At 41.6% G+C, this 16380-nt stretch overlaps 1 protein-coding gene across 17 annotated transcripts in view; it reads left to right on the top strand.

The window, feature by feature from the left end:
- Positions 1–11592: 11592 nt before the first annotated feature.
- Positions 11593–16380, top strand: part of MYCBP2 (MYC binding protein 2) — a 176933-nt gene continuing 172145 nt past the window's right edge. For 16 of the 17 annotated variants that reach the window (XM_030943587.1, XM_030943604.1, XM_030943631.1 and 13 more), the window contains exon 1: positions 11593–12299. In XM_030943587.1, the coding sequence (XP_030799447.1) occupies positions 12028–12299 (272 nt within the window). In that variant the 5' untranslated portion in view covers positions 11593–12027. The remainder of the gene's footprint in view (positions 12300–16380) is intronic. The other variant, XM_030943657.1, reaches the window with a different exon arrangement.

Below are 16380 nucleotides of genomic sequence, written 5' to 3' on the forward strand. Positions count from 1 at the left end.
TAAAAACATAAAGAGTAGAAATTTGTTTTTCTCATGAGGCTACCTTCCCAGAGTGTAGTCATGGCTAATCATGTCTTTCCAGGACCAATGTTTAAAGATGTAAAATTTTGGCTGTCAGTTCAGACATTGACTAGCTTTGACTGAGTCAACATTCATTTCTTTGCTGCATTCAGTTTGGACTACCCACTTCAGGAAGGTTATAGGTTTCATTCAGTAGAAATCAAAAAGCAATCTTAAATTTATTTAACTACTAGAATCAAAGTTCCAGCCTGATTGCTTGTTTACCTCTAAAAAGCCCTAGCAGAAAGCATAGTTTCGTGTTAATAAACAAATTATGCAGAAACATATTTCTTAAGAGAAATATGTTTCTCTCCTCTTCATACCTTTTAGACTTCCCAAACTACCAAACATACCAACTTTTATGGCATATGTAAAACATCAGATTTACTGCTATTAGCTACACTCATTTAAACTGAATTTGTATTAGCTTTTATTACCAAGTCCCCATAGAAAAGTTACTAATATAACTTAACTTCAGAGTTGGCTGCTTTCAGATACAAAGCACTAAGCATCCAAGACATTCCAATTTCATAAAGAGATAGCTTTCATTTTCTTACGAGGCATAGAGTAAGATTTTTAAATAACAACTAGTGCCCTTCTGCTAGAAAACTTTTATTTATCAGCATACCCATAATTCAGTTAATTTTATTCAAATAAATCAAATTTCTTATACTTAAATTTTCACTCATTTCAATTCTGCAAAGCCAGATTGCTCTGGCAGCTTCATCATAAATTTTATACAGAAATGTTGCTAACTAAAAAAATTAATTAATTAAGCCTTAAATTTTTAAGAGATATTCCTACACTGTTCTTTAATATTAGGGAAAAATTGACTCCATAAGAGGGCTCACCTTATCTATGTATATATCTCAAAATTGAATGGGACTAGATGGCCAACAGCCTCCTAAATCCAAACCAAGTTTTGAATTTAGACAATAATAAATTAAATACCAGCTTTTCTATTTTTCTCAGAACATAGCAGAAGTAAAACTCTGGAAATTCATGAGGTAAAAAATATCTAGCAGAAACAAAATTGTAAATTTTAAAAGCAAAGGAAAAAACCTGTTGCAGAACTTCCTAAAACTGAGACAAGTTAAGGGATCAGCTGACACAGCACCTTAAACACCAGTCAAAAGCAGTTCCTATTAAAAAATGAAAAACAGAAACCCACAAAAACCAAGAACCACAAACCAAAACAGCAACAACAACAACCAAAAAAACCAAACCAAAACCCAAACCATACCTTGTTTAAGTGCAACGGAAAAATTAACTGGATGAGCTGCAGCCAGAAGCATTCCAACAATTAAGTTCTCAGGACTACAGTGGGATATGGCTTCAGCTAAAGGCGACTTGCTGTGGAAAGCAAAATGACAGTAGCTGATGGGCAAAACTCTTGAACTCTGAAAAACAACTTTTTCCATTGTTGAGGTCAAGGAATGAGATTAGTAAGGCTTGTTGGAAGACTTTTGGTAAAAAAGAGTTTAGGGGCTAAAGAGGATGAATATATTTTGAATGTATTTGTTCTTAGAACAGAGCTATAGTGAAAGGTAAACTGCATTCAATGCTCACCTGTAATCAAAGTAAACGGCCTTCTAATACATTTTAGAAAGACTTGCACCACAAGGCACATCTGCTTTCTTATTTTGCTGCTTTGCATTGCATTAAGATGAGTAAAGCAACTGGAAAACACATCATAACTGCCTGACTAAAGGTTTTATGTGCTATTTATCTGTTTCAAGCTCTAATTAAAATGTGGTGGGCACATCTGAAGGGCAATTCTTCCCACCGTAAAAACAAGCAGGATGAAGTGCCATTTGGACATACTCATGTCTTTTCATTTACAAAGGAAAGAGATTGTCTAGTGTAGGCAACAGAGCTAACACACACATAGGTGATTAAAACTAGGGAATCCTGCCTGAAGGATATTGATTATTAGCTGCTTGTGATAGATTGAGATATATACTTTTTTAGATTTTAAGCCAGATTGGTCTGAGATGCCTGACCTTTAGATGACTATTATTAAGTAAAGTAAGTTTTCCCTTTTTATGGCAAGAATGACTACTCTAAAGAAGGGGTTATAGGTCATCATTACAAGGTGTGACTGTTGTGAGCAGAAAATAATTGAAATTGTCATCAAAATGTAACTAACTAAATCTATATTACAATGAGTTGCTTTAAAACCATTATTCCAATTGCTGTTTTGAATGGAGTGAGGCGTTAAGAAGGTTCATTAATGTTAAGAACATTCAAAATTAAATAAATCAGCTAATAATCTACCTGCTCTATGAGCACCCAGTAGTCAGCCAATCATAAAATAAGAAGTTCTAATATTCATTCTAGTTTTTTGCTCTGTAGACTATAAAAATGTAAGATATGTAAACACATAGAGATGTAATCCAAATAGATAAGTCTCTACTAAAAAAGCACAGCAGCTCCTTTCCTGATGTCCAATGATTTCTACAAGACAGAATATTAGCCTGGCATTAAATTTATATTACAAGAATGCAATTTGGTGAATAGTTTTCCCACAAATATTTGATTCCTACTGCACCATCAGAACAAGCATTATAATATAGTTTACACTGTTGCTATTTTGAAAGTTGCTATTTTTAAAACCTTAAATTTTGTGACCTCATAGATGCCCATGTCAATGCTTGCTGGTGAGTTCAGTTGTTTCTAAATACTACTTTAATGTATTCATGAAACATACAAAATACATAAATGATTAGTGGTTTTGATATACTGACAAATAATATAAGAACCTGCATTTCTTCTCTGGTTCTTGGGGCATGGACAGTGGCTAGGGTCAGGTGTAATCCTTGCTCCAGCTACACATCTTTGTATTGCAACTTGAAGGGTGTTTCTATCCAAGCTTTTTAATGGCAATTTAAACTCCTTTAGGAGTGCTTCTACTCAATGCAGTGGCAGGAGGAATAGGTGTAACTCAAAAACATGATGTAAAATGACAGAATCACTTCTCCTCTTTCTCACTTCTCCATTCTGTAATTGAGGATCACATTTAGTCCTTTTTGATAACACTGTGCTTTGATGTTACAGACTTAGGAAATTAGCCCCCTTCACTTTGAGAAATAGTAGCACACGGCTGTGAATGTGATAAGGTATAAGGCATATGATTCCCAACTTAAGGCAGTCCCATCTCAAAGGCAGTCCAAGCTCAGAGAGAGGAACAATGTTATTGGGGGTGAGCAGATGAAGGAAAGAAAGGTGAGAGGTGTTGTGTGACCTGAAGGGGAGCAGGAGGATTTTGTCTGCTTGGCAACTGAATGAACTGAACGGCACTTTTTATGAGTTTGTGAAATAAAGCCTGTCTGTTTGATAGCGGCAGTAGTACAGAACTGGAAGTTGTCACAGCTATGCTACTTTTGTGGTCTTGTTTGTCTTAGAAAAAGAAAAAAAAAGAAAAAATGTGTAACAGAGGTAATTATTGATATTTTCTTAATGTCAATATTAAAAATGTGTGCTACCTGTGAATAATAAGTAACTTGATTGTAAAAATTAAAATATTATGTAGCTTCATGTCATGATTTTTGGTGGGTTTTTTAATATTTCTTTTCTTCTTGTACAAGACTAATCTTTCAGTTACTCTGTAGTGTAGAAGGAATTGGAAACTAGTCAGTTGCAGGAGAAGGTAGAAGTAAATCCAGTTAATATGGATAAAGCACATATACTGATACATCTCAAAAAGGACTTGTTCATCATCTAATCAATAACCTATTTATTTTATGTTCTATATGGTGTTGATGTTTGGGTTGGAATATTGTGTAGTACTAACCTAGAAACCTATACCTGTATTTCTGTCAGAGAGAAGGAAGATTTACATAATGAGACCTACTTTTGTGTAAGAGCATAACTAAAGCTATTTCATCTTTGACTGTCTAGCACTGCAGTCCTTTCTGTTACCTAAGGAGTAACATTAAAATAATTACAGAGTAATTATTGTTGTCATTCTGTTGGTACCTCATAAAAGCACAAGTTTAGTATTCTAGTTCTTTTTAAAGATCTCTAAGTACCAGGACAGTTCTAGGGGGCAAAAAAAAAACTCCAAAAATCAAAACCAAAACCAAAACCAAACAAAGAAAAAACCAAAACAAAAAAACTCCAAAAAAACAAAAACTCTTTGAATCTGGAGTCAGAGGTTTTAGACTTCTTGATGTGGCTTACCTCTGTGATCAGTTAGTTTTAAAAAAACTTAGTCCTGTGGATTTTCCTAACACCTGTCTTGAGTGTTAATGGAATGAAAAGTGCCTGGCTGCTTCAAGCTAATGCAAGTACTTCAAGAAAATAACTTTCTGTAAGTGGGTCAGTGGCATTTGAATAATAAGTGAGAAATGTTGATGGATGAAGACATTTTTACTGAGTGCCCGTATATGTCGTGGCTGAACCCCAGCTGGCAACCGAGTACCACATAGCCACTTGCTTGCTTCCCTGCCCTGTCCTGCTAGGGAAGAGAAACAGGAAAAAACAGTAAAACTCATGCATTGAGATAAGAACTGTTTAATAATTGAAACAATTTAAAACATAATATAATAATAATAGTAATTGTAATAGTAATAACAACAATAATAATAGCAATGAAAAGCAGAGAGAGATGAATAAATCCCAAGAGAAACAACTGATGTGCAATACAATTGCTCACCAGCTGCTGACTGATGCCCAGCCCATCCTTGAGCAGTGATCAGCAGCTCCTGGCCAGCTCCCCCAGTTCATATACTGAGCATGCTGTCCTGAGTATGGAATACCCCCTTGGACAGTGTGGCCAGCAGTCCTGACTATGCTCCTCCCAGCTTCTTGTGCACCTGCTCATAGGCAAAACATGAGACACTGAGAGGTCCTTGACTTTGGGTAAACATCACTCAGGAACTCAAACATTAGTGTGCTATCAACATTATTCTCATACTGAACTCAAAACTGTACCAGCTACCAAGAAGACAGCTAACTCTATCCCAGCTGAAAGCAGGACATTGTGACACTGTACTCTGGTGTGGCTTACTTTTTCTTGTTTGTCATAACTCTGGTTACTCTAGTACCATTTATTCCTTGGGAATTTTATCCATTTACAGGAATTTTAGGTATTCCTTTGATATGTTACCCCTCTTTTGGTAAATTTCTTGATTTTTCTATCTTTAGGTGGAAATAAGAGCAGAAGGGAGATCAACAACTGAGGAGGCCATTTGAGTGAGATCCATTCCTAGTCTTATCAGGTCAGTCACAAGTGTACAGGACAAAGACCCAATTGTCAATGTTACTAAAGCATGCTACTAAACTGTATGATAAACTTCAGTACATCAAAATCCATACCTTCAGATGCAGTCTAGCAGAGGAAACAGTAGAGATGTAGACTCTCCCACAAATAATGGCCAAATATGCTTTGCCCAATCTAAAAGCCTTAAAATGTAAGTAGAATAATAAACTGTGTGTTGGGTGCTTGCCTCTTGGTCTAACTGTTTAATATATGCTCCTAGAAATACTGGAAACTGCTTGTGCTCAGGACCAGTTGAAATGGAAAGTTCCTTTTGGCTGCCTTACTGATACATATTTGTAAGAAAATTATCTCTTAAGTGACTAATGTAGTAGTCCTTAGTAATTATAAGATTACAGGAAAAAGAGATCCCACAGGGAATAATGTGGCTAGTGCAGCAACAGGTATATGCACATACCTCAGAGTTCAGTAAATCCAATGTGATGATTCATGTGTAGAAAGTTTCTGGGTGTTTTAGCTAAAGAGCTGAGAAAGTTCACTGAGCTCTTAATTTAACTGAACCCCAGGACCCTGCATTTAATAAACAACACAAAGCCTGAAAGGTATTAATGTAATTTACAGTTGCTCTGGAAAACTGTTTTAAGTGACTTACAGTTACTAAAAACATGCCCATGGATAACTGTGTGAAGTTTTAAGCAGTTGCATCCTAGACTGTTTTGTTGTTGTTTTTTTTTTTCCTGTGATCACAGCACCATCCCTTCAGTTTCTTAGCTAGACTTCCAAAGCTTTCACTGACAACATGATTGTTCTAAATATATCCCTGGCACTCTGCTCTGAGTCTGGAATTTGAATTTAACATTGACCTGCTTTATCCATTTGAGAAGACTCAATAAAATTATTTCAATCTTGTGTGGAAATAAGGAAGTGGGGAAAAAATGGAAATATAATCTGATTCCAGTTTTGGTTTGGGGATACCCAAGATTATTGCTTGCAGATTAACATGTTTGAACTGCTAGGTAATTTTTTTCCCTGACAAGCTAATTTAGTTTTCAATAGAGTTCAAGTGTTCCCCATCTTGTAAAAGATGCAGGATTTATTGTTTCTCATGTACATTGCATCATTTCAGGTAGAAGACTCATCTTGATGATCCCAGTGGATTTTTCCACTTTTTTTTTCAATGGTTTTACATCCTAGTCTTTGATTCTTCATCCTATGTGATAATCCAGTAAACATTATTCCATATGTTATATTCAAGAGGACTTGAAATTTCCAAGTTTCAGAACAGCTTCAGCCCAGGGTCCAGTTTCAAAGCTTCCTGACATACACAGATTTGAATGTCAAGCCATACTAGCTCTTCCCTTTACCTATATAGTACTTTCAAAGCAGTAATACATTATAAAACATTGCTAGTATGTATTTTTGTTTCTAATACTTTTGTTTGTTTTTTGACTTTTTGCATTCATTCACAAACTTCCGTGCTGTTGGCTAAAAAATTCTGCAAAAATTTTCTTGCTCCTCAGGATGATTGATTATAATTTCCTGGTAATACTTCTTCAAATGTGTTTGTCTTCATGTATGCTTAGCTGGTTCAGACATTTGTATACATATATATATTCTGGATTTCTGTATAAGGGGAAATCTGGTGGAATACTGTTAAATAATGATTACTGAAATTTTGAAAGGAAAAATTTACTCATTAATACTCTCTTTTACTTCAATGTGTACCTATTTGGTTTAGACTAATGCCAATTATATTACCATGGTAGCAGTAAGTTGTTGGGTTTTCTTTGTTGGTCTCCCCACCTAAAAGAAGTAATTATCATAACCAAAGAGCTTATATATTTGTCAGCATTAAAATCTAAGCTTTTACTTCACACTATTTTTTTGGGGGCATTCTAAATAAATTTTAAAGAAAGTATTTAAAGATAGGGTTTTCTAAGGTGGAAAAAAAGCCCAAATATGGGCACAATAAGTAATATAAAGACAAAAGTGGGTTCAAGGGGGCATAGAAGTATCCAACACTGGTATTTGTGACAGCTGGCATAAAAAATGAAGCGGCATTTGTTTGATTGCTTTCCTTTAGCATGTCTCTACAATTTAGAATGGAAAAACTTGACTTAAAAAGAAACAGGATATAAATTTAAATGCAAATAAATTTTGGTGAGTTGCATTTTGAAATTTATTTTTATTTTTTAAATATGTGCATTTTGTTTTCCTTCATCTGTTCTGCATACCAAAAGTAAACCTGGGTAAGCATAAGTTAGCAGCACTATTTGACCTGGAAAACAAATGTATAGGGAGGAATAAGCACCTCCATTGTAGCATGGAGAAGAAAACTTTGTCTGCAATATGGAGGCAGTATAGTGCCTGTCCTGTGCTTTCTACGAGTAAAGAGCTCTCTATAATAGAAAAGCACAGGACAAGAATTGTGCTGTGAAACTTTGGGGTTTTGGTGCCTGTGTGCGTGTATATGTCCTCAAAAATAATGAAGCTTCAACAAAAATGCTGACAACTTAAATAATGATAGATTTCCATTACAGAGTAATAATGTCAATACAGACGCCAGCTTGGTGGAACTATGTGGTGAAAAATGGCCCTTTTAACTAATCATGTTAACAGCCTCACATCTTGACAGCGACATAAGCTAAATGACCAAAAGATTATTATGGTTTTTTTGTTGTTGTTATTACTGATTTAAGTCCTATTTCTGGAGCATATGTGTTGGCAAGAGCTAGTTGCTTCAGGCAAACAAAGAGTTCTAACATCACCTGACTGTAGTAAATTACAAGTTTTACTGCAGAAGTACTAAATTCTATGGTTCATAACTTCCTGGCTTCAATGTGATATGTAAACTGTCTAGTTTACAAATATGTGATATGTAAACTGTCTAGTTTACAAATTTCAAAGTTGTCTTACTCTAGATTCACTGCTTACTTGTGAAAAAATTACTGCATTAGTTTGTAGAGTATTTTGAAAGCTTAAAAAAAAAAGGTCCGGAAATATAATCAAATAGCATAAGGGTTAGGTTATGAAACCATGAAGCTTTTTACTTTACGTTCTGTCATGCAGGATATGGGAATTACCTGGTGGAAATTCTAGTTCTGCAGTGTTGAAACTCACATTTGTACAATGCTGATCCATGTGAGCCGTGACAGTGAATAAGACAGACTGTCAGACTGATTCTTGATGACATGCAAACAATTTGTTCTGCTAAAACTTATTTATAAAGGTGCCAAGTGAATGAACACAACTTCTGTAAGCCCCACCTTAAAGTAAAAGGGAGAGGCCGATGGACAAAGCACTTCTTTCTGTCTCAGCAGGAAGATGTTTGCAAACAGGGAAAGAGCTGAGTGATGTCAGAAGTAAGATATATTCTGCACAAAGTAGCTTTGCTCAGATGACTGAGTTTGTTCTGATGGTATAATAAATCCATTTTTCAAACATGTGCTACTAGACCTCTGCAGCCACATAAAGCAAAGGGCTAATCCAGTGCAGTCTCCAAAATAACACTATCCCTGAAAAAAAAAAAAAGAAACAAACAATAGAAAACACCACCAACGAACAAGCAAGGAAATAGATCTGAACTGGTAATGATTTCATCCCAGAACTGCAGAATACACTTTATGCTAACTGCAGTATAGTCAATATCAGATCTAGTATAAGGTTGGACCAGATAAAATGTGTTCTCCTGAATGCTCTTACATGGCACAGTAGTGATATTGTTGCTCAGAATCGGTGTCAGAATATGAAATATGAGTACCACAGTCCAAATAAATAAAGGAAAAACAAAAGGTGGCTTCCTTGGAGGACAAAGTAAGAAGTGAAAATATGGCTGTGAATGAGGACCGAGCCCAGCTCCCACTTTGTGCCATTAAGAGTCTCACAAGTTGGACACTTGTATTTTGAGTGAAGAGAGGTCAGAGGCGGACTAGAAGAAGTTACAGTGTTATCCTGGCCTGGCAAATCCTTTTCAAACTCCATTGCTCATCACAGACTGAAGCTTATGGAAAGTGGACTCTGCACTCTGGGCACCTTGCAAGATTCACCCAAACTGAAAAACACTTGAGATAAAAACAGATGTGGAGTAGAAGTTGCAGTTTGCAAATAATGCTCACCCCACTGTGAGTGGCTCTGTAAACACAAGCCCAGACAAATTCTAGAGTTTGCAGCAATATGCAAGAATTGCAATAAATTGCATCACTTCCATAAAATTTTGCCAGCACTTATTGCCCATGCAGTAAGATGGCTACAGTGGCAGCAGTGCAGAATAATTTTGAGATGAGACAGAAAAATGCTATACCAGAACACAACCCTTTTGTCAGGCAGTGTGCATTTAGTGAAGAAAAATTACTATTTGGATATAAAGTAACAGCTTACAGTAAAACAAAAATATGAGCTAAAAGGGTGTGGATTTGCTGGTTTTGCTTTTTTCGTGTTTGTTTTTTCTGTTTGTGTTTGTTTATTTGGGGTGCATCTGCTTTCTTGTTTATTTGTTTTTTGTTTCTTTGCAGTGCATTTGCTTTCTTGTTTATTTGTTTTTTGTTTCTTTGGTTTTATGGATCTTGTCTGTAGGAATGATTTTAGGTAACTCCTAGAAGAGGAGCTAGAAAGACTTATCACTGACTCTCATAGGGAATGTGCTTTGGTGGTGGTTAACACCATAAGATGTGGTACTTCTTTCCTCACAGCTCCTTTTAATCACTGCTGGTTTATTATTTTTTTCTCTTTTTCCCCCCTCCCACCCACTACATAAGTATAAGAATTGTAATGGAAAGCTTTTTAGTTAATGCTTTAAATATTTCTGGAATGGTCTCTAGCTGCCTCTAAATGCACCAGAAAGTAGCTTTTCCTTCAGTGGCAGCACTATTCTGGCTGTCTTCACAAAGGTAACCTGAACAGTTACCTTTGTGAAAACCTGCATGAATTTACTGGTTTCAACATCTCTAGTTCTCTGTTAAAAAAAAAAAATACCTGAAATTCAGCTTGAAAGATTAAGCATTGGTGGGCAACACACAAGCTTAAGAAAGATGGCAATTGCATAGTTCTCTTATATTTGCTATTATTTTATCTATCTCAGGCACATGTTATGCTTCTGGCTGTCCTGAGCAGGTCAAGAGGCTTGATAATCCTTGTGGGTCACATCCATTCCAGGTATTCTGTGACTCTATGATTATAGAGAAATTGTTTGCAAAAATATTTATCTGTAGTTACAAGCAGGGGAATTCCAGGGTTTGTTTAGGACCTTTTTTGGAATGTAGAATTTAAAATAAGAAAATATGTCAGCACATACCTTCTTTGGATGACAGCTTTCTGCAGACTGCAATCTAAATGACATTTGGCATGAAGGCTTTTTAAATTTATTTTTTAGTTATTATTTATTACATACTACATATTCTGGCCTACATACTTGAAGTTTTCAGCTGTATAAAGCAGTAGAAAGTATGGCAAAACTGCAGGTCTACAACTCCAACAGATAAAAAGCAATAGTGTAAGTGACCTGAAGATAAGAAAGTGCCTGCTGCCATGCCTCCCTTATCCTCTAAAAGCAGGTAAGTTGCCCTGGAGATATTGAAGGCAACTTAAGGAAAATTGTACCTACTATGGCAACTCGATTTAGTGGACTCTGCCTCAAGTCATGGAGAATATTGCTCCTGGGAAAAGATCCTTCCTAGGTAGCATTACATAGCACGAAGCAAGGTGTTGGACACCTCAATAAAACACGATGGAGAGACACTCCATACAAATACCTGAAAGGAGGTTGAAGTCAGGTGGCCTTCAGCCTCTACTCCTGGGCGCTAGGGTCAGAACTAGAATCTTAAACTGCGCCAGGGGAGGTTTAGGGCGGACATTAGGGGAATTTATTCACAGCAAAAAGGGTGAGTAGGCATTGGAATGCACTGCCCGGGGAGGCGGTGGAGTCACCCTCGCTGGAGGTTTGTAGGGAAAGACTGGACACGGCAATTGATGCTATGGTGTAATTGACAAGGCGATGGTTCGGTCATAGGCTGGACTCGACGATGGCTGAGGTCTTTTCCAACCCAGCTGGTCCCGTGATACTCATTCCCAACAGGGCGCAGAAGAAGCTCCGTGCCTCCTGGGCTCCCACAGCCCGAACCCGCTCGGACGTGACCGTGGGTGGGAGGCTGTGCCAGGCTCGGTGCCCCAACCCCGCGGTACTCCAGCGGCACGGAGCAGGTACTCCCTCCGTTCTTCCCTCCCTCCCGCCGATCCCGGATTTCCCGGGGGCCGCGCGGGGCGGGCGGGGCAGCGCATGCGCCCGGCGGCCGCGGTGCCCGCGGGAGGGAGGCGGGGCCGGGGTGGCCGTGCGGGAGAGGGCGGCGGCAGCGCCGAGCACAAACTCCGGAGGGGAAGCGGCACCGCCGGCCTCCGCCCCCCGCCCCCACGCACACACCCTGTAGCGGGAAGGGGGAAGCAAGCAGCCCGCCCCCCCCACTCCCCGGTCCCGGCGGTGCACGGTCCTTCCCGGGACTCGGTGGCGGCGGGCGCTGTGCCCGGGGCGGAAGGCGAGCGGCGGGTAGCTGGGGCCTGGAGCCGCCGCTGGAGGAAGGGAAGAGCGGGGTGTTCCCGCAGCGCGGGTGGATGCGCAGCCTGAAGGGCGGCTCCTACGGCGCCTCCTGCGGCCTCGCCATGGCCGGGCCCCGACGGTGAAGGCAGCGGGAGCCGCCTGTCTCCGCGCCGCGCCAGGAGGCGGCGCCGCTGCAAGCAGGGGGCGGGCGGGGAGGGGGATGAGCAGCGCCGCAGCCGCCGCCGCCTCTGCGGGAGCCGCCGCCGCCTGCACCGGGGCCGAACGCGGCTACTCCTTCTCCTCCGGCGGCGCCGCTCCGGCCATGGGGCCCGAGGAGGGCTCGGCGGGCGGGCTGGGAGCCCTGCCCGCCCCGCCGCTGGGCTGCCGGAGCCGCTACCAGCTGCTGCTCTCCGGGAAGGCCCTGGCCGACAGATACCGGAGGATTTACACGGCGGCGCTGAGCGACCGTGAGCTGGGGAGCCACCCGGGCAGGTAACGCGCGCCGCGCTCCCTCCCGGGCCAGACGCGCAGCCCCCGCCACCCCTCCCATCGCCGGCTGGGAGCGGCCCGGCGCGTGCATCTTCCTCCCTCCCGGCAGCCGCCCTCCTCATCCTCCTCCCCGCCCCCGTGCCGGGCAGCGCGGTTGTGTGTCCCCGCTGCCATGTGGCCGCGCCGCCGCGCCCCGGGGGACGGACGGAGGGAAGGGGCGGTGATGTAACCCGGCGGCTGCCCAGGTGCCGCCCGGGCCCCGCCGCTCGCTTGGCCGGCGATACCGCGCAGATGGCGCTGCCGCCCCCTCTCCCGGGGCCCTCCGGGACAGAGTTACCTGTGCCCGCCCCAGTGTGCGGCCCAGCTCCCCCGGGAGGATTGACAATGCCAATGCTGGGCCCCCGGGCAGACCCCGCTCCGGCCAGGCTTGCCGGAACGGGCTGAATCCCGTGGTCTCTCCCGAGACAGGCTGCGCAGGGCACCCGCGGCTCCCGCTGACTGTGTTACCCGAGCGAGAGACCGTGGCGCTTTTTCCTTGTACCGGAGCTGCCTTTAGCTACCCTGCCGTATTTTTCCTCCTCCTGTTTAGGTCATGTTCCCCTTTGCCATCGCCATGTAGGCGGTCTCGGTGTCTGGAGGGAGGCAGCGCCTTGGGGCGGGAGCCGGGGGGTTCTGGGGTGCGGTGTGGCCCCGCCTGGTTCCCGACCACCTCTCCCCGGCGGATGATGCCCCTCACGGCTCCCGTTCCCGGTGCTACCGGCCGGCTCTGGGGCCGCAGCAGGGTGCCTGTTGCTCCTCCGGCCGGGAATGCCGCCCTGCCCTGCTCCCGGGCGGGGAGGGGGCTGCGGGCTGTAGCGGTGCGGAGCTGTAGGGGCGGGAGGGGAGGCCGCCCTTGGCCCGCAGCCCCCGGCCCGGCCCGGGCGGATCCTCCCGGCCCTGCAGGCTGTGGCGGGGTGCCCGATCTCGCTGTGTGAAGGGCTCCCCATTGTTCCCCTCCGGAGGTCGCTGAGGATGTGGATGACATGAAACCGGCACCTTCCTGTGTTCTCAGCCTGTGCTGCTCTTCAGACTGTGATGTGGGTGGCCGGGTCCTATGGAGAGCTTTGAGTCACCGTTGTTTCAAGTTTGCAAACGGTTGTAAAGCACGAGGAGGTTGCTTGCTTGGCTTCTTCAGGTTTTTGTTAGTCGGACTTGACAGCAGGGCTTACCCCCCAGCCCCCTCACCCCAGAAAGCTGTGTCTAGGAGTGCAGTTAACATAAGGCACATACCTTTCCCAATTTGCTTATGGTAAATGCTGGAAACGTGGACTGATAGCATGGATGCTTGACGTCTTCGCAACTACCCACTTCTTTTCAGAGTGTATGATAGGGCAACTATAGCTCTTCTTTCCCCCCTGAAGACCAGCAAGTGTTTTCTTACTCCACGTATTTCTTAGTCCATTGCTTATACCTTTTCCATTAAATCTCTTCCCAATTTTGAGCTTTGTATCATTTAACCCCGGGATTGCAAGTGCTGAGTGTAAGGACACTACTAAATGCAAGGAAATCAGCTGTGCAATTGTTCATCAGTGCACAGATACCTGTCTGAATTTTGCCTAAAGGGGTCTATATTTTTTAAAGCTGTAGTTTTGCATTAGTCGTGTCCTCCATTTGGTTTCAGGATGATTCAACTGCTATCCCTTATACTAAAATTGTAGAAAATACTAGCTTTCGGTGTGTGTAAATGTTAATGCTTCTTTTGATTGATGTTTCTGAGGTCAAGTCAAAGAAGACTACTTGTACGGAGCAAACAGGTTATATTAGGCTTTGGCAAGTAAATGGCAGGTAGTTAATACTGGTGAATACAGCCAGTGTGTATTGGACTTTTGAGAGGAGGAATATTTAATAATTATCTAGTTTCCTGTTACCACTACCCCCACTATCTTATGTGGCAGACTGATGGCAGCCAAGATAGCGCTTGTGGTCTCCACCTTTTCTCCCTATTGGTGTCAAAATACTGCAAAATACTTCAGCTGCCTGGTAGACTTAAACAGAAATGGTCAAAAATATGCCTTTTTACAAAACTAATACAAATTCCAAATATTTTCTAAAGAGAGCTTTAAATTTAACTGTGGCTGCATCTAGTTGCTATGGTAGAAAACAGTGCTAGATAAATTAAATGGAGCTGAAGATAATATAGGTTATGACAGAAGTCCTAACTTGATTTTTATATATCTGGAAAATCTGAGGCCTCTTAATCAGCAAGATTGTCAGTAATAGTGTTTGTGACTAGAAAAATAACTTGAACTAACTGAAAAAAACTAAACAAATTGGCTTATCAATAGTAATAAAATTCTTAATGTGTTCCAAGAAGACTAATGTGAAGAATGATAGTGCAACCTATTTGCAATAAGTTGATGTAGAATTTTCGCTTCAAGTCTGCAAAATTATACTCTGCACTTCATGGGCCGTGACCAATGCCTGCCTCAGTAAGTGCTTCGATTCCAAACCTAACTTTAATGTTTATGAAGAGCTGGCAAGCAGTATGAAAATGCTTTTGTGTAGACAAGGAAATCAAACATTGTGGAGATTATCTGAAAGTCACAAGATTAGTATCACATTTGCAAGGTGTTTGTGCTGGCTGTCATCGGAAGGGATGAATATCACGTGTTGAGTAGGATGCAGTAATTGGCTTTGAAACAGAACCAGCAGCGCTTTGCATTTCCTCATGTGATACAGGCTGCAGTGTCATGAACACTGGACTGGTCTCCACAGGAGATGGGTTGGTTGGTGTGCTTGCTCCTGCTGCCATGCTGACATAATACTTCTGTAGTGTCTTGCAGTAACAGATTAGAGACTCACTCTGGGTTAAAATTTACTTGGCAAAACTGGTTTGTTGTAATCCGGACTAATTCCCTGATCTGGCTCACCTTGTGATTGCACTTGTGACAGTGTGAGGTGAAGGGTTGCACAAAGATTTTTGTGTACAGAGAGGCGGGAGCAAAGAAACTTTTTTTTGTCACTCTAATAATTTTGTCAACCTAATAATCCTATGAAAGGAAACAGAAAAACATATCCAATTCTGTGATTTAACATGCTGTTGTCTTTGTGCAGATAACAGTGTTAAGGATCTGCTGCAGTACTACCAGCAGTGGACAATTTAGTTGTCAATTCAAGATTGGTTTGGAAGAAAAATCTGCTCTGAGCATGCCTCAGTTTATAGTCTCTGTTTTGTGGCCTCTGAAGTATTTGAAAAGAGCTGCATAATGTCTAGTGTAACCATTGAAGTGTGTAAAACACTAGTAGGAAGTATTGGCCTCTTCAGAGGGCAACTAAAAATCCATGTTAACTGTAGTCTTGTATGCTGGGTTCTGGGTGGACAAAACTGCAAGTGGATACTGGTTTTAGTGCTGTACCAAAGCTCTGTATTTGCAAAGTAAGGTATTTCTGATTTTCACATTTTTGCTGTGTTCAAATGCGCTTTTTCTGTAGTATAACTTAATCCTAACAAACATCCCTATCCATCTGAATTGCTGCTATTCTTGCTTGTGCATCTTGGGGTTTTTTCCTGAGTTGGCAGTCCTTTCACCTATTTATGTACTACCAGAATTATCGGTTAGGCTCAGCATGTTCTTTGAAACTTCTTGTCAAATATGGATAAGCTATATAAATTCATAATGGCTTTAGTGTGACCTGTTTTGTAGTGGAAGTGTTCACTACATAATTTGGACTAACTTGAAATTGTTATATTACAATGGCAGTGTACTCTAAAATGACAGCGAGTTCATACTCATGACCATTACTTTGTTGCTAAAGTTGCATCTCAAATCCTTCAAAGAAAGAAAGCTTCTCTTTGTATTGTGAACTCTAGTTTTGTGGCCTCACTGAGGCCAGGAATATTTCAGTGATGATGGGAATGTAAGATTTCTTAACTAGAAATTAGGTGGCTGTTTTTACTAGCTGTTTTGGCTGAAGAAGAGCCAGCCAACTTTATTTCATGTTGATTGTTTCAGCTAGATGACTACAGCCCATTTTGGAAGTAGGTTACTCATTCACACTTGTAATTGTAAATTATACATCCTCTGGACATTAGGTTAGTCTTTAG

The sequence above is a fragment of the Camarhynchus parvulus genome, chromosome 1 (genome assembly GCF_901933205.1).
Source record: "Camarhynchus parvulus chromosome 1, STF_HiC, whole genome shotgun sequence".
Taxonomy (NCBI): domain Eukaryota; kingdom Metazoa; phylum Chordata; class Aves; order Passeriformes; family Thraupidae; genus Camarhynchus; species Camarhynchus parvulus.